At 42.6% G+C, this 23,581-nt stretch overlaps 2 protein-coding genes across 3 annotated transcripts in view; both read left to right on the top strand.

Moving 5' to 3' along the window:
• Nucleotides 1-6,516, top strand: part of foxj3 (forkhead box J3) — a 127,263-nt gene extending 120,747 nt beyond the window's left edge. Inside the window, exons 11-12 of the mRNA XM_086041148.1 lie at nucleotides 393-491; nucleotides 700-6,516. Coding sequence (XP_085897274.1) covers nucleotides 393-491; nucleotides 700-812 — 212 coding nt within the window. The 3' untranslated portion in view covers nucleotides 813-6,516. The remainder of the gene's footprint in view (nucleotides 1-392; nucleotides 492-699) is intronic.
• A 1,263-nt stretch (nucleotides 6,517-7,779) lies between these two features.
• prdm2b (PR domain containing 2, with ZNF domain b) lies at nucleotides 7,780-22,343 on the top strand. 2 transcript variants are annotated; one of them, XM_086039603.1, is made up of 4 exons: nucleotides 7,780-8,004; nucleotides 15,479-15,564; nucleotides 15,818-20,244; nucleotides 20,917-22,343. In XM_086039603.1, the coding sequence occupies exons 2-4, from the start codon at nucleotides 15,546-15,548 to the stop codon at nucleotides 20,932-20,934; spliced, it is 4,464 nt and encodes a 1,487-aa protein (XP_085895729.1). In that variant the 5' UTR covers nucleotides 7,780-8,004; nucleotides 15,479-15,545; the 3' UTR covers nucleotides 20,935-22,343. The 2 variants fall into 2 exon arrangements, with proteins under 2 accessions (XP_085895729.1, XP_085895730.1); XM_086039604.1 differs by lacking the exon at nucleotides 7,780-8,004 and adding an exon at nucleotides 8,091-8,745.
• Nucleotides 22,344-23,581: the final 1,238 nt, after the last annotated feature.

Genomic DNA, 23,581 nt, shown 5'->3' with positions numbered 1-23,581 from the left:
GACGAGGAAATAAAAATTAACAAGTGCTATTATGCGGTTGGTTGCACAAGTGTTTGCACCCTCTTATAACTACCATGTGGCTATGACCACATGGTAAAATTGACCAATCATATACAAACTCATGTTCAGTGGAAGTCAGCACACAACTGCTACCGTTTAATGTGACTAACCCCAAATAAAGTTCAGCTGTTCTCATAGGCTTAATAATTCAAGTGTGATTGAGGTGTATCTTTCAGCTTTAAATGCCTCCTGTTTCTTCCACCTTACAATACAATTATTGTATTGTACTGTATGTATGACACATGGTGCAGTTTGCTTTGGACTAAAAACCTTTATTAGCAAAAAACGGTAGTTTGAGTGCGCATTGTTTGCTATGGTATCTGTCTTTTCAGGAAATCTCTATATGGACTCCAGACAGAGCATGTCCATGATGGGCCCTCCAGGGTATCCCCACATGCCCCCCATGAGCAGCGCAGGACCCACTATGACTGGTGAGACTCAGACAGACAGAAAGACATACAGGCAGCTGAGTGATTAGTACTTGTACCTCAAAATTCTGACCCCCCTCCCTCTCGATCTAAAGTCGTCTAGTTGTAGGCCCCAGCTCACCCGGCACCCTACTGAATATAATGTTATAGAAAATGGGTGGATTGACACACAAACAAATACCTTTGTTGATTTTATTTCATTCATCGCCAGGACACCACGCTCAGATGAACCAGCAGCACATGATGCCGAGCAGAAACTTCCAGATGCATCGCATGCCGGCCGACGACATCCAGGATGATTTTGACTGGGACTCCATTGTGTAGCCTCGTTCTCTCCGTTTTTTTTTTCTTTCTTTTTGCAAACAAAATGAGTGGAGAGCGAGGAGGTGGAAGCCAGAGAAAATCAGGCTGGGCTAAAAAAAGGCCATGGGATGGGTAGGAGATGGAAGAAGAGGACCCCACTTCACCCACAAGCCCCTCCCCTTCTAGGTGGGCGAACATTAGACGGGCTGCGCTGAAACATTTTTACATAATCAGAAAAAGACAATCATATTAGTGGGACAGGATCAAGAGTATGTCTCCAGCCCGCTCCTCTCACCATCTGAACCAGCGGCCTTCCAAAAACCAAGCCCCGCCCTCTGCCCCCACCCAATTTAGTCCCACTTTTAGCCAAGCCACTCCACCACTGTTCTGTGATTTGAGCTTGGGATTCTTCTTCTCGTGTTGGCCTCAGCTGCCTCGTGGATGAATTTAGCTCTCTTTTTTTGTTTTTTTTATCTTATTGTTTTGTAAAAGAAACACAGGCCACGTCTGTGAGTCATGTGACTGTGCGCTCAACGGTGGAAGAGGGCCCCCGTGTGGCTGGTGGCGATGTTTGGATTATGCCCGCTGAGGTTTTGAACAGGTGAACAGGGTGATTAAAAGATGAAAAAAAAGAAAAAAGAGAGGGAAAAAAAGGTCTTCAAAGCCTATTGTTAACAACATAAAACCATAGAACGAAAGCCAACCAATGTGATCATATACAAAGGAGTGTTTAGGCCACATTGAAAGAGGGGAAAAAAGGTAAAATTACAGGTAAAGTCAGCCTAATGTTGCAAAAGTTTATTTTGTATTTTAATTTAAGTCACAAGTGTGAAGCAGCAAGATACCAAATGTTTTGTGTTGTTTTGTTTTTAAAGGTGGAGGCACATCCACGTCCACGTCATTCTGTCCATCGATGTTCCCTTTAGGGCAATATTTCCCAACCTTTATTGAGCCAATACACACATTTACAAAAATGTCACGGCACACTATCAAACAAAAATGTCACAAGAAGTATATAAACGTGCTGAAATATTGATGATCTCGTCTCAATTTACTCACAGTTTTATTTATTCAATGTAAAATCTGGGCCAGTCTAGTCCAACACAAGATGACATGCGTGTTCTTTGAATGGCAGCATGCGGATAAATAAATAAACATTTTTGGGACAATTAAGTACAATTTGATAATGTTTCACTATGACAGTGGTTGGGAATCACTGCTTTAGGGATGGGCATAGTCTTCTATTCATTGATGTTTAAGAATAGATGGTTGATTAATTATGTCTGGAAGGGATGGAGGCAAAATGGAGTTCACTTAAATTCGAACAAATGGTGTCAATTATCATCGACATCCATATAGACATTTTCCTTACTATTTTCTGCCATTTGGAACTGTGAGGTTTTTTTTTATAGAAGGTTAATTTTTCCAATAGGCAATCAAGGAAATGCCCATCCCTAATTCCTTTTTATATCTAGCAGCCTATTGATCATTAAAGGAGTCGGTCATAACAGCTATGAGAAACAGCGCACTAAAAGTGAAAAGCTTAACTTCTATTTGTAAAATTACAACAGAATCCTCTCATAAAATACTTTCACGTGTTCTCAAAATGAAAATGCTAAGAATGCTAGTCCGGCTAGCATTAGGTAGGAAATACAACTAATTAGCATAAAGTCCTCTCCTGCCTCTCCTTAAGCTTTCATTTCGGTTAAAGCTTCTGCTGGACTTCTTTCGAAAGAAGCATCCATTCACAGAGAATGAGGCAACGACTAATGACTACACTTACAAAGTCAACTAATAAACTTAACTAATTTCCCTGCAATGGCTGCTTGCTCAGTGGGTAACTAGCATGCAGAGGGTCAGGTTAGGATTCATTTTTAATGACATGATTTATATTTGTTTGTCCTCCATGTTGAAGTTTGAGATCTGGAGGATAAGCTAGGCTTGAATCTGAAAGACTAGCCGACTGAATCATTTCCGATCGTTTGTTTTCTATGTTTAAACATAATCAGTCAATATCAGCTTTGTTGTAAATGTGCCAATTATTTGGCCATTCCACCCATCCGTCATCGTCAGTCCATCTTTATTTTAATCCGAACTAAAACTGTCATCATTATCTTAACCGTGCTTCTTTCATCGCTAAATTATAGTTTGTCACCGCTATTCTAATTTCAGCGGCCCGCCAGTCCTTTTAACCATGCTTCCGTCATTTACTGATGGTCAAATGAAACCGATACCTCGGAGCTTGTTTCAGACTTCTGAATCACATTGCTTTGAAATGGTTCTTCTCAGCTTGTATCTTTCTGCAACTATCACATGACCGATGACGTTAGAAGCGTCATACGTCACAGTGTGTATTGACGGCTCGAAACACTTTGGTGGCTGTCATTGGTTTGACGGGGTTGCTTTGGCGATACCTTGTGTAATAACCACCCGATACATTGACAAAGTGGTCATCATAAACAACGTAGACACAATTCAAACATCTCTCACCGCCCGTGTGCGAAAACAAGCGGAAATAAAAACAAACCTCTTTCACTCAATAACTCAGAATAGTTGACAGCTTAGCCTACTTTAGCTGAAACAGCATTTACTTTGCCTAACGTTGGTCTCAAGGCCTGATAACAGTTAGCATGATGGTTGTAATTCAATCCGTTACTCAAGATTACTGAACCAAAACGTAAACATTGAAAATGAAGGTACAGTGAGACCAATTTACAACTCAAATTGGAACTGAATTAAAAAATAATAACAATAATAACTCACTGTAACATAGTTGATAGTTTGATTCTACGATTGTTTCGTGTACCACTAGAGGGAGCCCACATTCCACCAGTGGTAACCGTACAACACTGAGAATCACTAGTTTAGGTTTAGCAATAGGGCTTACTTAGGTTTACAATTAGGCTAAAGATAGGACTTGGATTGTTTGTCAGAAAGCTAAAAATGTAATCACTGATTAATGATCAATAGGCTCTTTACTTGCCCTTTAAAAATGTATCACTTTTCTTTATTATTATTATTTTTTATATAATGAAGATGACTTTTCAGTGCTATATTGGGAGTTTGGGCACAGGTTATAACGATCATTTTTATTTGAAGTTTTGCTGTAAGCACAACATATTTTTGCGGAAAAGCACACAGGAAAGAAAACGGGATGATTGGCAGTTCTGGAAACTTCCATATCGGATGGGCGCTCGAACAACAACACTTACATGCAAATTCTCACACACTTGGTCATAAATGTCACGAAAACAACAACGCAGGCATACTCTGCAACCTTTTTCCTTTAATCTGATGTTGAAGCCTGGGTCTTGTACAAGGGATGGGTATTTGACTTCCTTGATTGCTGACATGAATTAGTCATTTTTGAGAAAAGTTTTTATTCAGATGTGATCCATCACTTAACTCTGAACTCCTGTTTCCATGGTGGTGTTGCATTGAACAGAATAACGCTGCCCAGAGGAGTCAATTCCCTTAGCTGACATCATGTTGTCCTTCTTTAGACTTCAAATGAGTTTCAACTCAGTAGTGACAACAACATTTTGCCTCAATTGCAACAAGCATTTCCACCCAACCGGCGGAATTCTCAGTGATCAATCAATCAATCAATTAATCAATCATTATGATCATGCCTAATTTGTATTTCCCCGAACAGAAGCCGGTGGCTCTCTTTTCCCATGATTCCACACCTGGGGATTGAACAATCCATCCCAGGGTATGCCAATCGACCTCCATTTTGTGTGTAAAAAAACACACGTCCCATACGAATGAATGGATTTGGAATGTTTCCAATCCAGAGTGAAACTCACCACGCACAGGGATGACTTATTCATCGTGTGAAAAGATTAGTCCCAACATGCTAAACTATTCCTTTAAAGACCCTGTAAAGTGAACTCAGAAATGTGTTCCTAAATGCATTCTTCATGTTTGAAGATAGTTGCTGAAAACGTGCAGAGACTGAACTGAGAACTGTGAAAAGACTGTAGTACTCAATTGTGGTTATTTAGTGTTAAACTGTTTTTCACTATTTTGGTTTTCATGATTTTTTTTTTTTTTGTGTGTGTGACGAAAACGCCCACGCAAAATTGCAGTTGTGACATGCAGCCGCCTAGCATCAGGATAGTCTGTTGGCGTGACCGCTTTAGAGCGCCTCGTCGTCAGCCATGAGTGTCACGTCACGAGGACAGAGAAGAAAGAGTGGGATTTTTTTATTTTTTTTGCCAGATTTCTCAGCCAGCATGTGGACAGGCTTTACAGCACCCCATCACGCAGATATATTTTCACGGCTCAAACATGTAGTTAATGTGTAGGCGTAAGAAAGATGTTAGACAAAATAGAATACATTTTTCCAGGTCGTAGTATACGGTATTTGACAAACAGTTGAGCGGGGTGTCGTTTTAGCGCATTCAACGGAAACTCACAGCATTAGTGAGCGGAGACATTGGTTTCTTTTTTCACGATTTTGAAGCAGCATTTTAGATTCTTGCCAATTTTTTTTTCATTCAGATTTGGTGGAGTTGTTAACATACTTTTATTCAATTTATTACGATTTATTTTCACTTTACAGGGACTTTAAGACAGATTGCCATTTAAGGGTAAGGTTTTATGACAATCATTTTTAATAGTGCTAGATGTGCAAAACGAGTAGAAATAAAATTACAGGGATTGTTTTTGTAGCTCACCTACCCACAACAGATGTCATTTTGCCTTCTTGTGACAGCACACTTCAGTTTAGAGCCAATAATGACATAGTGCACTCCAGTTTTCCCCAATCGCTTCCAAGATACAACGAATCAATTCAATTGATGGATGCCTACGCCCATCCCTCTTCTAAAACTTTATGGAGGTCAAGTTGATTTCGCTTCTTCCAGGTGAAGATTAAAAACAACTTTAAAAATGTGGCTTGAAAAAGGGACAAAGTGTAAGAAAAATGACTGGATCACTTGATTGTGTGCGTGAGCGAGTGTTTTTGCTGGTGTGATTTAAAAAATCAATTAAAAAAATAAAGAAAGAAAATTGGGGAGGGTCAATGTTTGTTTTTACTTGCCAGAGAGATTATTTGGGAGATTTTAACATGTTTTGAATGAGGAAAAAAAAAAATCCCGGTTGGAGTGGTTTTTCAAGAGCAGCCATCATCATCCTAGTACTGTCAGTTGAAATGAATGGTCGTTTCCTTCGGTGCTGGTGTCGTCGTGCTTGTACATATTTGTCTTTTTCAATCACACCCCCCCCTTCTTTTTTCCTCTTAGGGGGCCGGGGGGAGTCCACAAAATAGACAAGGGAGGGGAAAGAATATTTTGTTATCGTCCAATCAGAGGGTGACAGTATGTATATATCTATATTGTATATATGTGATGAAAATGCATTGGCTTTTTTTTTTTTGGTGTGTGTGACACTACATTTTACCTGTACTATGTTTCTACATTCAGTGTTTTCAGTGTTGATAATATATATTTGGTTTGTGTTTCATTGTTTTTATTTCGTCTTTGTCATTTCTTGTTCGTTTTCCTCCTATTTTCCCCTTTTTTTAATTTTAAAATTGCACGATTTATTACTTTTGCTGTCCAATGAGGTGACACAGCTACTCTTTGTATTCGTTTAGTGCTGTAAAGTGTTATTAGAATTGTCAATACCACCTGAACCCACCCGTACCCAAGCCCCGTCCTTGCCCAATATGCATGAATGGCACTTAAAAGAAATAAAATATGGTAACTTCACTGTGGAATTTTGTCCTGTTTGAGCCTTTTTCGTGATGACTTGTAACCAGCTCCAAAAGCATAGGACACATTTTTGTCTTTAACATTACTTTAATTAGTCACTGGAAAATGACATTTTTTAATGCCTCTGTAAAAGTGAAAAGAAATGCTGGTTTTCTATCCAGGAGTCTGTCTAGGTTTCAAGTGAAGGTGAGCATTTCAAATTGCGCTTTCAGTCTTGGGTAATTTTGTCAAATTGGGGTTTCAACACAGGATTAGGTTCAAAGTTTAAGGTTTTTAATTTGGGTTTCAATCAAAGTTTAAGGTTTTTAATTTGGTTTTTAATTTGGGTTTCAATCAAAGTTTAAGGTGTTTATTTTGTGTTTCAATCAAAGTTTAAAGTGTTTAATTTGGTTTTCAAGGCAGGTTCAGGGTTTCTAATTAGTCTCAAGGCTGGTTTAGGAAAGTTTAGGGTTCTAAATTAGGGTTTTTCAAGGCAGGGTTGGGCTTTCAATGTAAGGTATCAAGAGAAGGTTCGGGTTTAAACCTAGGTTATTTTTTCAAATTAAGATTTCAGGCAAAATTTAGGGTTTAAATTTTGGGTATAGAGACAGGGTTGGGGTTTCAAATTATGGCTTCAATCAAAAGTTTTGAATTTCATATTAGGGTATCACGGCAGGGTTAGGCTTTCAATGTAGTGTTCCAAAACGGTAAGCATTTTAAATTTGGGAATGGATTGGGTTATAGTTTCAATTTAAGGTTCATGTTTACAATTTCAAATGAGGGTATCAAGGCGATAAGTATTTCAATTTAGGTTTTAAAACCAAGTTTAGAGTTTTAATTTGGGATATATGAGTTTCAGGCTAGGGTTAGGGATTCATGTGTGGATTAGGGTTTCGAAAAAAGTTTAGGATATTAAATTTAGGTTTCATGGATTTCAAATTAGGGTTTCAAAATTGAGTCAGTCCAGAGTTTAAAGGAAGTTTGGGTTTTTGATTCAAAATTAAATTTAAAAACGTTTAAAATTGGGGTCTCAAGGTTAGTGTTTGAATATTAAGAGTACTTGGTTTTTAAATTTGGTTTGACATTTGTTGACTACTGTCGACTGCTAACACCGTTTACGCTTAGAGTCCTTCACTATGGCTTTTGTGTCTCTTAGGTATTTATAACCGCATTAACGTATCAATCAGATTCAAAATGATGCAAGTCAAATCACGGGGGGAAAAAAATAGCCCACTGTTAATCTTTTTTGGGCGCACACATGTTGACATGGAAGGTACCAAAGTGCACCGTGAACGCATCACAGCCAGATTAGATGCTCGTTGTCCCAAATCTCCCCCGAGGGTGGAGAGGCGGCGAGGCGGCGTGTGATTGGTGCTCCGGCTCATCCTTCACTCTTGGCAGCCTATCGCGCCCGAAAACGAGCTGCTGCTGGTGTGGTACAGCACCGTGCGAGGCGAGCCGAGACAACCCCGAGATAACAGCTGCACCGGAGGAAGAAAGGAAAAACGGTCGAGGTAAGGCCTCTTTTATTTGTGTGTGTTTGACAGAGGACCGGGCACTTAGAAGTTGATTTGACACACTTTTTGAGAAGGACGACTTCCAACATCGGACACCTCCGCTAAGTTCTTCGCGGAGTGATTTCTTAGCACTTGGGAGCTAAGTTGAGCTAGTGGCTAGCAATGGGAGGCTAGCCGATGAGCGTGAAGGAGGGAGGAGGAAGAGGAGCAGGAGGAGAAGGGGGCTTTTCTCCACTTTTATAGCCGATATCAAAGTCATCACCGTGGGTACCGAATGGCGCCCCAAAGTCTTAACTCTAACCGTCTCGTTCGGCGGTCGCCCGAGCTCGGCTCCCACGCCCCGCCATCGAGCCCTCCCCCCGCATGAGCGGCTCCTTGTCGAGGATGTGACCTTCCTGAGCTCCCGAAAAGCATGAAAGCCATCCATCGGCGAGCCTCCACTTGATGGTGGCCTAGCGCGGCGAGCTAAAGCTAAGCCGAACGCCAGACTCTCCACCTCCGCCGCTGCGGTTGTTGGCTTCTGGCCCCCCTTCCCTCCAGCTACGCCGGTATCGGATAGCGAATAAAAATACCCCTCAGTTTCGCACGGTTGCGGGGAGTGTTCGAACCGTGCCGGCGCTCGCTTTACTTTAAGGCTCCGGTGGAATAACCAGTCGATCAGGTTGTCAAGACTGGCGAAAGCTAAGCGAAGCTAGGCGGCTAGCCCGGGACACCTCGGTCGGTGCATGGGAGCAGATGGTAAACTATTTTCTCACTTCTCAATTGAAATCCAACAAACTTCCATTAAGACACTTCATACACCTTCTATGGGCGTCTAGTGTGTTTGATAGAATTTACAAGGTTACACGCGAACCCCATCCAAACAAAACGCCATTTCTGTAAAGTTGTGCAATCGTGTAAAAAGCATTTATATTACATACTTACTTTGAATGATGTGCAATCAAACAATGACATTGTTCATTTTAACGCATAATGTTCAACTGACTTGGGAGTAAACGCCTCGCACTGTGCTATGAACTTTGGACGCGGTTTTTTAGTCAGTAAAAGATAAATGGATCTTGCTGCTCGGCTCTTGTGACATGGATGATTCTTCCTTGTTAGCTCGTATATGTGTTGAGTATAAATGCATGGATTGTGCTCAGAAGTAGCGGTTCTAGCATAGGTTTGTATTTTAAAGTATGATCTCAATGAATGATTAGGGTTTCAAAGTAGTGTATAGCCAGTATTATGATTTCAAAGTAGGATTTCAACTCTGGGTTAGGCTTTTAGTTGAGGATATGATGTAGGGCTGCACAACATAACGAAAAAATATCGCTACTGCAATATTGGCTCATGCAATATGTATCTCGCAAATAATGTAATCATTTTCTCATGGAATTGTATGCTTTTAACTGGATTTGACCAGTCAGACGCAAATTTAAATGTGCATTGCCACTAGGGATGTGCGCGACTAGTCGTTTAACCGTCCGTCTACGATTTATTAAACGTTTTGTATTTTACTAGTCGGTTAAACGCCTATGCCTTGGCCTCTGTAAACAAACTGATCACCAAGAGAGAGAATTGGAATGTGGCCATAACTACAGACGGATGGACGTCCATAGCCACCGAATCTTACATGACTATTACGTGTCATTATGTGGACGAAGGGCATCTCCGCTGCTGTGTGCTTCAGACATGCGCCTTAGAGGAAGGACGCACAGCTGAAAACTTGGCTGCTCACCTTCGGAATGTGATGGGTATACGCGGGCATTACAAAATAAAGTCGTCGCCTGTGTGCATGATAATGCAGCTAACATGAGACCCTGCTGGACTGTGAGTCGGTACCATTACTCACTGCATTATTCATAATAAATGCCATGCATTGCATTGGAAAATGTATCAGAAATGTATTTCTCTTTCAATTGTTCACCTTTATTCAGTCAGTTGTTGTTACATCAATAGAATTTAAATCAACAAACTGTCCTGAATGTTTGGTTTAAACTAGCCCCTAAATACACAAAAAAAATTGCATTTTAAACTTAGAATTCAATATGTATTAAATGTCAAGTTTTCTTGCTTATAGACTAGTCGCAAATAAAATTTGAGACTAGTCGGCGGGCAAATTAGTCGAAATTCCCATCCCTAATTGCCACCCAATAGTTGGACAGTGTCTAGGAAAATTACAATTAATTACATGTCCTTACAACACATTAAGTTCACTAATTTTGTGGCATGGAAAAATGTATTTCTTTCATTAGATAACATAATTTCTTTAGGGATATGTTAAATATTGCAATAATATCAATATCGCTATATTCAACAACCATATCGCATGTTTTTCCAATATCATGCAGCCCTAATATGAAGCTTTGGTCAGGATGTTATGACAAGGTTGGCGTTTCCAGCAAATTTTGGTTTCATACTTGGATTTCAAGGATTTTAAATTCAAGTTTCAAGCAAATTTGCAACCCTAAACTAGGGTTGCAAGTCAATGTTTGGTTTCAAGCAAAGATTGTGTTTTCAAAGTAGAATTTTGATGTAAAATGTAAGTTCTTACATCTGGGTTAAATATTCAAAATAGGGTGTGAAACCCAGTTAGGGTTAAAAAGCAAATTCAGGCTTCAAACTAGGGTTTCAAGTGTTTCAAATTAGGAACACCAGCAAATTTGGTAGGTTTTAAATTCAGAGGTTAGGGTTTTGAGTAGGACTCCAGTGTAGGAGTTGTGTTTCAAATTAGGGTTTCCAAGTACAGGTAAGGCTTCCCAACCGAGGGTTTACAAGTTGAACTTTCATGCATGAAGTTGGTTTTAAACTGAATATGCCAAGATGTGGTTAGAGTTTCAAATGAGGGTGACTGGCAAATGTTAGGAATTCAATCTTGGGCTTAAAATTGGGGTTTTAAGCAGACTTTTGAGTTTCAATATAAGGTTTCAATTTTAGATGAGTTTCAAGTTAGGGTTGGGTTTTGAATTTGGGGTGTAAAGCCTTAGTCAGGGTGTCCAGACAGCCTTAGGGTTTCAGATAGGGTATTCAAGCCCTACTTAGCGTTTTTCACCTTCGCAATTGGAAGATGTTTATGTGGTGTCAGAATATGGTTAAGGGTTCAAAGTAGGTTTTCAAGACAGGGTTTCAAAGTAGATTTTCTAGCCCGGGTTAGTGTGTCAATCCAGGGTTGGGGTTTCAATTTAGGACATCATACTATGGTGAGGGTTTCAAAGTAGGGTTCTACGCTGAGGTTAGGGTGACGGGATCGTGAGGCAATCATTCAAATTGTGTCTACATGCGTAATTGCCTCACATAATTTGAGGCCATATGGAGGGAACACTTTTAAAGTCACATTATGGATACCTGTAGGCTTGAATGTGATTCGACTTAAATGAACCCATCTGACTAGGGCCACTTGGACATCATGCAGTCATGTCCTTGTCCTCGAGTGCATGCATACGGAATGACTGACCTCACACAAACTCCGTCGCTGTGCTTTGATTTTGAATGAGGCTTTGTGACGCTGGGTCACGTGACCTCACAGCTGGTCACGATGGACTTCAGAATAGCCAGTGAACGCATCACTGAAGCATCATGCAACCCACTAGTAATTCCAGTAAGTCATAAATATAGAGCAAATGATAAACAGTAACTACGGCAGGAATTGTGCGTGCCTTTTTGTGCTGCATGAGGACGTGTTCTTGCGTGGCTGCGCAAACCAATTCTTTGTGTGTGTTTCTTGATCTCAAAATCTTTTGTCAGGACATCGTAAACCGAGGAGTCCTCCTGTGTAACCTTCACGAGCTGTACAGATGCTGTTTAAAGCAACATTTTAATCGGTATAGGGTAGGCATTCATTAGTCCCTCAATGCGGAAATCAGGATGTATAAAAGTGTTAAAAAAAAAAAAAAACACTAAAATGAGGCGAACCTTTTTTTTTTTATAGGGCTTGGTGAGATCATTCTTGCCACATCAATTTCAAAAGAAGTTAACCTCTATTTTAAACAACAAAACAATGCCTTCATTTTCCAAATAATAGCAATAACCTATATATGGTCATCTTATAGTCACACAGTCTTTTCCTCAGCACTCCTTGTGGCAGCTGTTTCTAATTTTTCAAAAAGCAGTCAAAAGATATTCAAAAATTGTTCTCTTGAGATGCAGCATGCATTGCTGAGGTCCACATTGAAATCATTCACGTCAGCGATGAAGGTTTTACAAAAATGTCACAAAAAACAAGGCAAACCCAAAGCAGCAGCAAAACGCGTGTCGAAGATGTATCCCTTTGATGCAAGAACTGAAGACTTAACTCCCATGAAATGCGGCGGGCCCATACTATACAGCTTATCAAGTTCCTAACTTGCTAAAGATCTCCATAAATTTTAGCCAGTAGTGTCACCGTCTTACGAAAGCTCGTTGAACCTCAGCATTGAAACGGTGAAGTGTCCGAGTGGGTAAACAACGTGCTAACGCTCACTGTAAATATAACGCTAAGAATGTCGAAGATTTCCCGATCAAGCTTTTTACCACGCCATGACAGACACTTCTCACATCGCACACTTGTTGTAAAGTTGCTCAAAGCTGCTTTATAAATAGCCTAAATGCTTGATTCATCTTGACTTACAAAAACAATTGAATGACTCAAGTGAATGTAATTTTACTTCAGGCCTTTTCCTTCATAAATGATATAGCTTAACACTGAAAATAGGGGTGGGGGGGGGTCCAAACAAAAATAAAATAGAAAGCATAAAAAATATAATTACAAAAAAGTTGTAAGGTTAAGAGAATAAACACTCACAAGCATGAAGTCCTAATGTTACGGAAAAAAAAAGATTGAAGATTATGAGAATTAAGCTATGGTATATGTTATGAGAAAAGTTGTAATATTACATGGAAAAAAAGCATAATCTTGAGTATTTAGTTGCATTATGAATTTTTAGTGTTACTAAAATAATGACTTAATGTTATGAGTAAATATAATGTTAGGAGAAGAAATGTTAAATGTTGTTTTTTTTCTCTCAAAATTAATATAACAATGAAGACTGTTCCAAGTAAAAAGTGATAGCCTTAAAGCCCGAGTGTGAAGTAATATCAGAAAATACCAAATGAAGTCCAAGTACAGTAATTAAACATCATAAAAAAAATAAAGCATGAAAAAATCATTTCTATTTTGTATATTGGACAAAGTAATGATTTTCCGAAGTGAGATCCTGGCAAGCAACCCGGCAGTGAAACGTCATGTCAAGAAGACGTTGGCAGTGTGTAACATGGAATGTGCAAAGCCAGTCAGAAATCAACAAGGAAAACAATTACTTCATACCAGGGGTCGGCAACCTTTTACATTCAAAGAGCCATTTCAACCCGGTTTCCACGGAAAACAAAACACTGAGAGCTGCAAACACTTTTTGACATGTAAAATGAATATATATATATATATATATATATATATATATATATATATATATATATATATATATATACGCACACACTTGTAAAATAATGTGTCTATGCAGTCCATCCACGTTTCAGATAATTTAATTTATTAAATGAACACATTTTGAACTCTTACAGTAAAAAGCGCAGTTGGTGTCTTTCAAATGAATGAAAAAGCTGAACTTAAATTATCCATCGAGCAAACAAAAATGCCTGAATTTAAAGATACTGTGCAAAAAGAGCACTACTTCACTCACCAATGAAAATAAATATTTGCAAAATAACTGCCTGAATATTTATTTTAGCTGGTTAATTGGACTTCCGCTCCTGAACCTTTGTGCACATGCAGCGTCTGCAAATCGGGGCCGGAGGACTGTAAGCTGCCGTCTTTTTAAGAAAAATATTTTTCTTTTGGGCAAGCGTTCATATTTCATTAGAAATGCGACATTGGTCTCTTTTCTTGTGTGAACATAATTGCGCCCCTAAGGTGACCCGCATTCGCAGAAGAAGAGACGGTCGACGTCACTCACAACGTTGTGTTTACGGAAGTAAATGTGGTGCAGCGTGTCGGGCCATTTCGACAGTGGAGCGATTCGGGCAGAGGTAGAAATACAGTATTTGGGGGGGAAATGATGAGGCGTGGCTTTTTCGATCTCATTTCATGGAGACGTCAGTAAAGATGACCTCACGTCATAACCGCGCGTAAACAATCAGCCGATCGAGCTGTGGCTGAATTAGCACTATCACCGTAAATGTCCACTTTATGCTTCATGTTCAAATGGGATTCAATTCAAGTCAAATATAAAGTCAATAGTTTTACTCAAAACACCTGCAGATTCGCTGTCAGCACTTACCCTGTCCTGCTGCCCGCGCGGAGCGCATTTTGGGCTCCTGACAATGTCGGATTTATGCGACCTGGAGGTTCAGGATTAAAAAAAAAAAATCCCACAGGTATCCAATCTAGGACCATATATGAAAGTGGCCAAAAACTTTGACTTACTAAGGAAGATGTGATGCACGTTTTTGAGACAAATAACATGCACTTCAATCAGACACTTGTAATTTATTCTCCCAAGTCACGCAAAGCCACAACATAAGGATGAAAGAGCTGCGGGTTGCCGACTCCTGTTTTAAATTTATCTGAGGTGATCCAGGTGTTTGAGAGTTGGAGGAAGAGAGGGTTGTTGGCATGATATATGTTGGACCACACATGTATTAGCCAGGTGCTCAGTCGAGGAAAGTTGTGTTCGCACGACCGGACATGGAGTGGAGATGAGACTCCGATCTGGAAGAATGGTGAGCTAAAGCTAAGAAAAACAAAATTACTGGACTGGCGTTGCCCCAACGGCCACAGCTGAAATCGGGAGCCAGTTAATGTGAAAGCCAGTTGAACTCGTAACACCGACGTGAGATCCATTCACTTTGCAAGAACCAAACTGGTTCGTTTACGTGCCCTATTCTTATCTTTTGGCCACTGAAACAACTGTTGGCTTGAATGGGAACAATGTATCACCACCACACAGCTGCGAGGTATTTTGCCGAAAAAGGCGCTAACAACGACAAAGAGCAGTTAACGGGACAATCAGCAATGCAGCACAATGAGTGACTGGCGACTCGATCTCTTTAAATGACGTCACTCGCCGTAGATTACCGGAGATGTGTGAATGTTCCTAAACAGAAACATTACTACTTAGGTGTAGTAAAAAAAATATTTAAGTTGTATCATATATAATTATATAAAAACTTAGTATAGCCTGGCTGTCATGTGAAAACCACTTATGACCATATTTTTTTACTTGTGTTATTTTTACGGAAATGGTGTTCCCGCATTACAGACATCGCATTAACGTGAAAAGCAATAAAATTCCCCAAATTGGACAAAGCATACGTATTTTTCACAGGACAGCGACAATAAAATACATAATACCCGGATAGTCTTGTTATTCTGATTGGGGTCCTAAACATCTTTGGTGGCAATCAAAGTCTACGTTAGCTTTTCATTTACTGAAATATGATGCAAATACTTTTGCTTTGTTCTCTAAAGCTGTCAAGCCCTTCATGTTTTTGTCTGCAGCCAGAAGAAAGCTGCTAGAGCCGATTGGGCCGACTCACAGAAAACAAGTGGAGACAAATCTGTGGAGATGTGGGATGGGGAAGAAGGCAAGTGGACTTTCAGCGTGTTGACACTGTGTATTCGCTTTACTGTCGCCTTTCCTGCAAGCATCTGAAGCACATTTTTCAGTGGAATGAGTGTTGCAACAAAGCAGAACACGCCCCAGAGTTATAAATATGTCTGAGCATGCTATCAATTCCTACATCGCCGCGTGACCTTTAAAAATATATTGTAAAATATAACACATGATCCTGGGTGTCGATTCATTATTTGCCTGACGTTCCTGTCGACTGTTGACAGGTGTGAAGGAGGAGGATGAGAGGCCATTACCACAAGGACCCTCCAAAGTCACGCCCCCAGAAATGACTGACCACAGAGATGTGCAGGACATGTCAGTCGACATGACGGACGGGGCAAATGAGGAAGAGGAGGAAGAAGAGGAAGATGATGCTCATGATTTGCAGTCTTCTGATGAAGCACAGCGCCAAATAGCCCAGCGGCAGCCCGACGTGTCCCTCAGAGGTATTGGAAGAAGCCAGTCGCCGTCTTCCCCACCTCACAGGCGAGAACAGGAGGCCGACACCGATCCCGACTTCGACCCCTTGCTCGAAGGGGATCCGCACGGAGATTCATTTCCCTGTCAGCACTGCGAACGGCACTTCTCCACCAGGCAGGGTCTGGAGCGCCACATACACATTCACGCCGTCACCGGCCAGCAAGCACAACTGTTCAAGTGCCGATACTGTAGCAAGTCCTTTGGCTCACAGGTGGGTCGGCGGCGCCACGAGAGGCGGCACGAGAGCAGCTTTAAAAAGAAGCCCGGCTCATTGGCTGGAACTGCTCATCTGCTTAGCCCTTTGGTGCAGGCGGACATATCCAGTCCCGACTGCGCCAGCCCTGCGAGTCACTATGCCGCCATGGGCTCGCAGCTTACCGGAGGACCTGCACACTACTCTGAAACACAGAGGAAGGAGTCGGGGCCTCATTCTGACCCTCCATTCGTTTTAGATGAAAATGGGGCATCCAAAGAGCTCCATCCCTGCAAGTACTGTAACAAAGCGTTTGGCACACACACCAATATGCGACGGCACCAGCGCAGAATACATGAACGGCACTTGTTACCGAAGGGCGTTCGCCGGAAAGGCATGCTGCTGCAGGAGGCGTCGGCCCAGCCGCGCCCCGACGCTTCGCCCGATACCAGCCCCGCCCTTGTGTACGTACCCAGTGCCGACACGGAAGACGAGGCTGACCGGGACGAGTACGTAGTGGACATATCCAAAAACATCTCTGAGAATTTGAGTTTCTACATTGACGGCAAGATAGTGTCCACCAGCACGGTGAGCAGCTGCGAAGTCATCGAGGTGGACACTCGATCGGCTGCCCTGTTCGGCCTGGACACTGTCATCATCAGCTCCGGTCAGCTCAGTCAGGCACTGAAGGTGGAGGCTCGAGCCAGTGCTGCCAAACAAGTGTCCAACTTCTGTCCGCCGTCATCCAAAAGAAGAACGTCCACGCCGCCTCTTGTTCCCGGCCTTAAAATAGAGACGGAGACGGCGTCGTTCGCGGCCTCTTCGTCATCCACGGCGTCGTCCTCGCCTAACTTGCTAGTGGGCGGCTTTATCCAGCAAGCGGCGGATTCGTCGGGATTTCAACGTGAGAAAAATGTTTATCTGTCGCCTAAGCTCAAGCAGCTCCTCCAGACACAAGACGTTCAGAAGTCCATCACGCTCATAGCAGAAAGCCAGAGGCTGGCGTCGCCGCTTTCTGTCACACCGCTGCAAGGTCCCTCGGGTCGGTTTAAAAGGCGAACGGCCTCCCCCCCGTCGTCACCGCAGCTCAGTCCGCCGTTTAGAGCGGAGGGCTGCAAGGCTGAGATGGTGAGCTCGTACACCCTCAAGGTGCCAAAGCTGGAGAACCTCAGTGTCTTCCCTCTCGGAAGCTCTCCGGAAAAGGATGACGTTGCAGCCTTGAACAGCTGTGGAAGTAATCTTGGCCAAACCCCATCGGGCAACGGAGGCAACGCTTGCAATCAACAACCCTTGGATCTGTCGAACACTGTCAGTAGAAGCAGCGACGCTTCCAACAAGATTGTCAGCGATTCTGCGCTTGATTTGAGCTTGCATCGGAAGAGTGGTGCCGATCCGGACTTAAAGGGAAGCGCAGCGCCACAGCTGCAAGTCAAAAAGAGAAAGCCAAACACCAGCATGCTCGAAAAGGTACTGATGAACGAGTATGTGGGTTTGCCCTTGCCGACAGATGAGGGACCCTCGCTGCTCGCCAACCTCAGTTTTCAACCGCAGTCTCCCAATGTTGAATCTGCTCACCCCTCTCCTCCATCCTTAACCCCCGTCACCATGAACCCCTCCTCACCCGGCACCTCGAGCGTGACATCCACAACGCCGCCACCCCCTGTGTTACCCACCATGCCCTCGCCGCCGGTCAATGCGAACTCTCCCATCCCTCAATCCTCTGACGCGTCGGCCCAGCGGCCTCTTCCTGTCCTATCGCCAAAGATGTCGCCAAGGTCGCCGCAGCTCCCGTCGGAAGAGGCAAAGAGTTTGGTGACCTGCGATGACAAAGACGAGGAAGAGCGTTTGTTCACCCGTGATGACAAAGACGAGGAAGAAGAGCGCTTGTTCACCTGTGACGACAAAGACCAGGAAGAGCAGCAATACTCTGAGACACTGGACTCCCCGAACACTCCACTCCAAGATCCTCTCCATCATCCTGCACCTCATGAGCCTTCTTCAGTCGGCCTGTCCGCTACACAAGACGATTCTCTGACTGAGGCACACAGCAGCCTGCTGAATGGTGAAACAAACCAAGACCTCAACTCAGGAACTCCAAAGTCTAACAACACCGACTTGGCTGCTCTCTCACCCCGGCCGCAGTCTTTGCCGACATCTCCGCGGCTTCTTGTGTCACGTGACCCAGCCCCGTTGCCGCTTCCGCATGCAAAGATAAAAGAGGAGCCTGAGAATTGCACGGATGAGCCCTCTGTCCTAAACCATGTGCCTCGGGATGGTGTTGCCCCTTCACCTCAGCCTCTCGAAAACAAATCGGATAATAGCCCCGCTGAAAAAATCGACTCAACATACACGAAGACTTTTGTTTGCAATGTCTGCCAGAGCCCATTTAGCTCCATGAAGGAGCTGAGCAGGCATATTGCCGAGCACGCGTCAGATTGGCCCTACAAGTGTGAGTTCTGCCTGCAGCTGTTTGGCGACGCAGATGCCCTTCTCGCTCACCGGACCACGCTGCACGGGGTGGGCACCATCTTCGTGTGTTCTATTTGTTCCAAGGAGTTTGCCTTTCTCTGCAATTTGCAACAGCACCAAAAAGATCTGCATCCAAATGACGCCTGCACACATACCTCTGTGGAGAGTGGTAAACTCAGGCCACAAAACTACACCGATCCATCCAGAGCCAAAGAAGAAATCAGCGTCTCCACTCCGGCACAAGAGACTTCTGAGGAAGCGCTAGAACAAGATGATGCAAAGCCTGCAAAGGAAGAGCCTGACGTTAATGGTAATCACGCGGATGAGGTCACGGAGGATCCCAATGAGGAGCTCTACACTACGATAAAGATCATGGCCTCTGAGGGTGGAAAGCCCAAAGGCCCCGATGTCCGCCTGGGTCAGAACCAGCATTACCCCAGTTACAAGCCGCCCCCCTTTCCATATCATAGCCGTTCCCACGCCGGCTCCATGGCGTCTGCAACCAACTTCACCACACACAATATCCCGCAGACATTCACCACCGCCATTCGCTGCACCAAGTGCGGCAACAGCTTTGACAACATGCCCGAGCTGCACCAGCACATTTTGGCTTGTGCCAATGCCAGCGACAAGAAGCGCTACACTCCCAAAAAGAACCCCATCCCGCTCAAGCAAATCGTGAAGTCTCCCAACGGAGTCGCGTCACCCTCAGCAGGCCAGGGTGCCTTCCGAAGAATGGGCCAGCCAAAGAGACTTAATTTTAACCAGGATGTGAGCAAAACAAAAATGAGTGCCCTCAGTAAGAAAAAAAACCAGCTGGTTCAGAAGGCTATTTCACAAAAGAATAAAGCCGCCACCTCATCAAAGAAGGGCGCCGTTAAAGTTGAAGAGGAGCAAACTAACGTCTGCCCACACTGCAGCCGGGAGTTCACCTATCAGGCCAGCCTCAACAAGCACATGGCCGTCAGCTGCCCCATGAAGCCCACCGTGAAGAAGGGCAAGAAAAAAACGGAGGAAAAGAAAAAAGAAGCGGTGTCTGGCACGGATAAACATATGAGGAAGAAAGAACATGAAGCGGCACAAACCGAGCCGGAACTCAAACCCCTCGGAAAGACGAGAGCTCGTAGCTCCGGTGCAGCAGAGCAACCTGAGCCGCTGCAGGCGGCTAAAGGCAAAAGTGTGGCGAAGAGACCCGCTTCGTTCCCAGCGGCGACTCCCGTCGCTGGCAAAAAAGCCAAGAGCCAGGCTCAGGCATCACCCGCACACTCGCCCGGTGACGCCGCAGCACAAAAGCAAACTGTGAGACTGCAGCGTATGGGCAAAGCGCTGCCCAAGAGGTTAGCGGAGCCCAAGTCGTCGACACCGCCGCAGCCCAAGAAAGAAGAGCGCTTCTCCCTCCGAATGAGGGAGAGGCTAGGTGGTCCAGTCACCAGGAGCTCGCAGATAGCAGCCCCCGCTGCAGAGGCCAAATCCGAAGACGCACCGACGCCTGAGCTTAAAGACGCTCCGGTGGGTGGCTCTAGATTTTCAAGTTAAAGGGGGAGTTTGCAGTGTTAAAACTGCTAGCAAGTTTCAAATGTAGCTTCTCTTCTTAAATCGCCTCCGCCCTCGAGTCTCTGACCAACCTCACTAAAGTGCGGCAGCGCGATTTTCGAACATAGCCACTGGCCAGTCCTAATGGCTTGCGCTTCTGAAAGTGCATGGATGTGATGAATGTTCACAGAGAATGTGTATGTACAGTAGCTTCAACAAAATAGCTCTAGCAATCGTAGGCTAGCATTAGCGCTGTAAACAAGCCACATCATCATGATATATTGTAATGCTGTGCTACTCTTAACACTGTTACCGGTTTGAAGCTTTGATTTTTGGGGAATGTACTATAGATTATAAATGGGGGGAAAAAATGGTGATAAACCCGTCTGTCGATCAGAAATGTTGCCAATACCGCGTCGCTTCTGAATCTTCAGCCGGGATGGATAGTTTACCGTAGTTTCAATAACGCTCCAGAAGCCCAAGGTACACCGGACACTGGGCACTGGGGCGAGCCCGCTCTGCGCGCCCATAAATGCTTTACCGTATGACAGTGTTATTTTTTCTTTTTTTATGAAATGAAATTGCAAACTTCCCCTTTGATTGGTAAGCTATTGTAACATTTTCATTAAACTAAGTGTGTGGTTCCAGGAGGTGCTGATGAAGTAAGCCATGTTGACCTCGCCGGGTTCCTGGGAAATGGGCTCTTGTTGTCCCACACATGAGGACAACTTGACTGCCTTGCCGGACTGTTTTTTTTTTCTTTTCTTCCACTTGTCCTACAAACTGAACTGAGCCTCCATTTGTTATTTTTTTAGCCAGCCTTGCAAAAAAAAGAAAAACACACTGTAAATGGCAGTGAGTTTTAATTATATATATATATATATATATATATATATATATATATATATATATATATATATATAAATAAAGATGTGTACAATATGTGTCATTACTTGACCCAAAACAGTAACATTAGGGCTCTGTCACAGCTGATCATCTATTGCAATGGCAATCATGCATCAGTTAGGGAAACTTGTGTATTACTTCTCCGTTTGGTTGTTTTAAACTTATTTTGGACATTTCCCTAAGAGTCTCCTAATGCATGTGTTGAAATATAGTATATAATCTAGATGACAACAAATTTCCAAGTCTCTTCCAGTGGCCGCCGGCTTCAATTCATACATTTTTTTTTTGGTTTTGTTTTGCAAACTTATGTCAGACTGCAACCTCTGTAGTGGTCTTATTGTAGAAAATGTTCTATTGGCTTATCATTTGTGTGGGGAAATGAAATGTGGCAGTTGACTGCAACAATTGGTCCTCAGGAATTCTATGTATGAGTGTGCGAGTGTGAGTGTGTATGGATGGACAACTGTTAATTCCTCCAGTCTCGATCTCAATGACATCTCATGTTTTTGCTTGTCTGTTCATACCCGTTTGTTTCTCTGACGTTAGCAGGCGATTACAGCGGTTACGTTAATGTGGTTCTCTCGGCGACTTAACATATTGAACTTTGTTCCAAAAAAAAAAAAAAATTAAACGTCACTCGCACGTCCCTGCAGCACTTTAGAATCAACTGCCAAAATGTGTAAAAGATGGGCTTCATGAATTGAACAATGGAATGTATTCATCAGTGTTTTTGTTTGTCTTTGCTGTAAATCGGTCACTTTTGTCATGTTCAGAATGCATGATTGAAACATTTTTGGACAAATTAATTGTAACAGTATCTTGTTCCCATATTTTTGTCTGTATTTCTTTCTAAATGTAATTCTTGTTCGAGATCGAGCCATGCTAACATAATGTATCCAAATGGATGCCGGTGTCCCTACAAACACGTTCATAATGAATACTTTTCCGTGAATCGAGCACAGACGATGCAGACGCCACTCGGAACACTTGTAGCATGTACTGTATATGGAAAAGTAAACTGAACACTATGAATGGACGATAATTTATATTTCCACAATGAATCGAAAAAGTGTTTTGCCTTGCAGCGTTAATGGAAAAGTTGTAATTAAGGATGAACAAACATCCCGAATGACCTCAAGTAAAATATTGCTATAATTGACCCAACAAAAGTGATTGTTTCTTACAGTGGCATTGGATTTCTTTTGTTACATTCTTACAGAAAAAGAACTGACGTGAAGTGCTTGAAATTGGACTGGTAACTGCTGACAAGCTGGATGTTATTTGGAATTTCCCTTTCATTTTTTTTTTTTTTTTCCTTAAAAATTCCTGCCTTTACAACGATGAATTACTCAGTTTTAATTTACACTAGTAAGTACCATTTAGTACAGTTCTGTAATAAACTGTCAGTTTTCAATCAAATTTGAAGGTAATCTTTGTAAAGGCAGAATTTTTTCACGACTCGTGTTTGGCAGAACTGTTATATTGTTACACGTAAGAGCCATAAGAAACCGTGTGCCTTCAACTGTATTTCTTAGTCTTTTTGATAGTCGCTATGTTAATACACTGTTCGTGGTAAATGGCTGTTGCACAACCAAACCAAGGTCGTTGGCGATGGTGTCGTGTTAAGTTACCACAATTTACTTTTGTAAAGAGAAAATGTGTCCGTCAAATTATATTTGTTTTATTAATGTTCATAGACTTTTACTACCAGTGGCTTCATTCTAAACGTATACAAAAGCATTGCAGATGTTTTGAGAAGCGTCCGGCTGCAGCCGGGGCGTTCCTGTTAAGACACAAGAACGCCCACTGGGCGTTTATCAGCGCTTTGTCGACCAATGAGAAGAATCCAGTTAAGCCGGGGTGTTCCCAACACGAGACTGGGTGAGGGACGCGCGATCCATTTCTTCGTGATCCATTTTGGCGACGTCATTCAAACGTCTATATCAACAGTTACAAAAAAATGTGGTGAATCGACAAAGCATCGTGTCAGTAATTAAATAATTATTATTTCGACAACACCGACTGTAAAGCATGATATTCACATAATATGCTTGTCTTGTCATCTTGTGTATTCGAATACGATGTCAATAAGCCAAAAGAAAGCCGCGCATTGGACTCTTTCTGGTAGTGATGCTAACGTTTTAGCTAGTATTGCAGTATGGTCCGTGTCTCTTGGCCATTGGATGTTACGTTTGAAACAAGATATTAAAAATTGAAAAACGGCTCGTTATTTGATTTTCGTTGTAATATCAAAATTGAAATACAGCTTGATTTTCTAGTTTGGTGTCTGGAACGAGTAAGAAAATGTCTAAAAAGTTTGATCAATTTTTAATTCTGAAACGAAAATAGAATATCTCACGAGACTCAAATCGAAATACGGCTCATACTGTCTTGGTTTTAGATTCCC

The sequence above is a fragment of the Filicampus tigris genome, chromosome 9, assembly GCF_054856515.1.
Source record: "Filicampus tigris isolate MCC_2025a chromosome 9, RoL_Ftig_1.0, whole genome shotgun sequence".
Classification (NCBI taxonomy): Eukaryota; Metazoa; Chordata; class Actinopteri; order Syngnathiformes; family Syngnathidae; genus Filicampus; species Filicampus tigris.
This window is presented reverse-complemented; position numbering and strand designations above follow the sequence as displayed.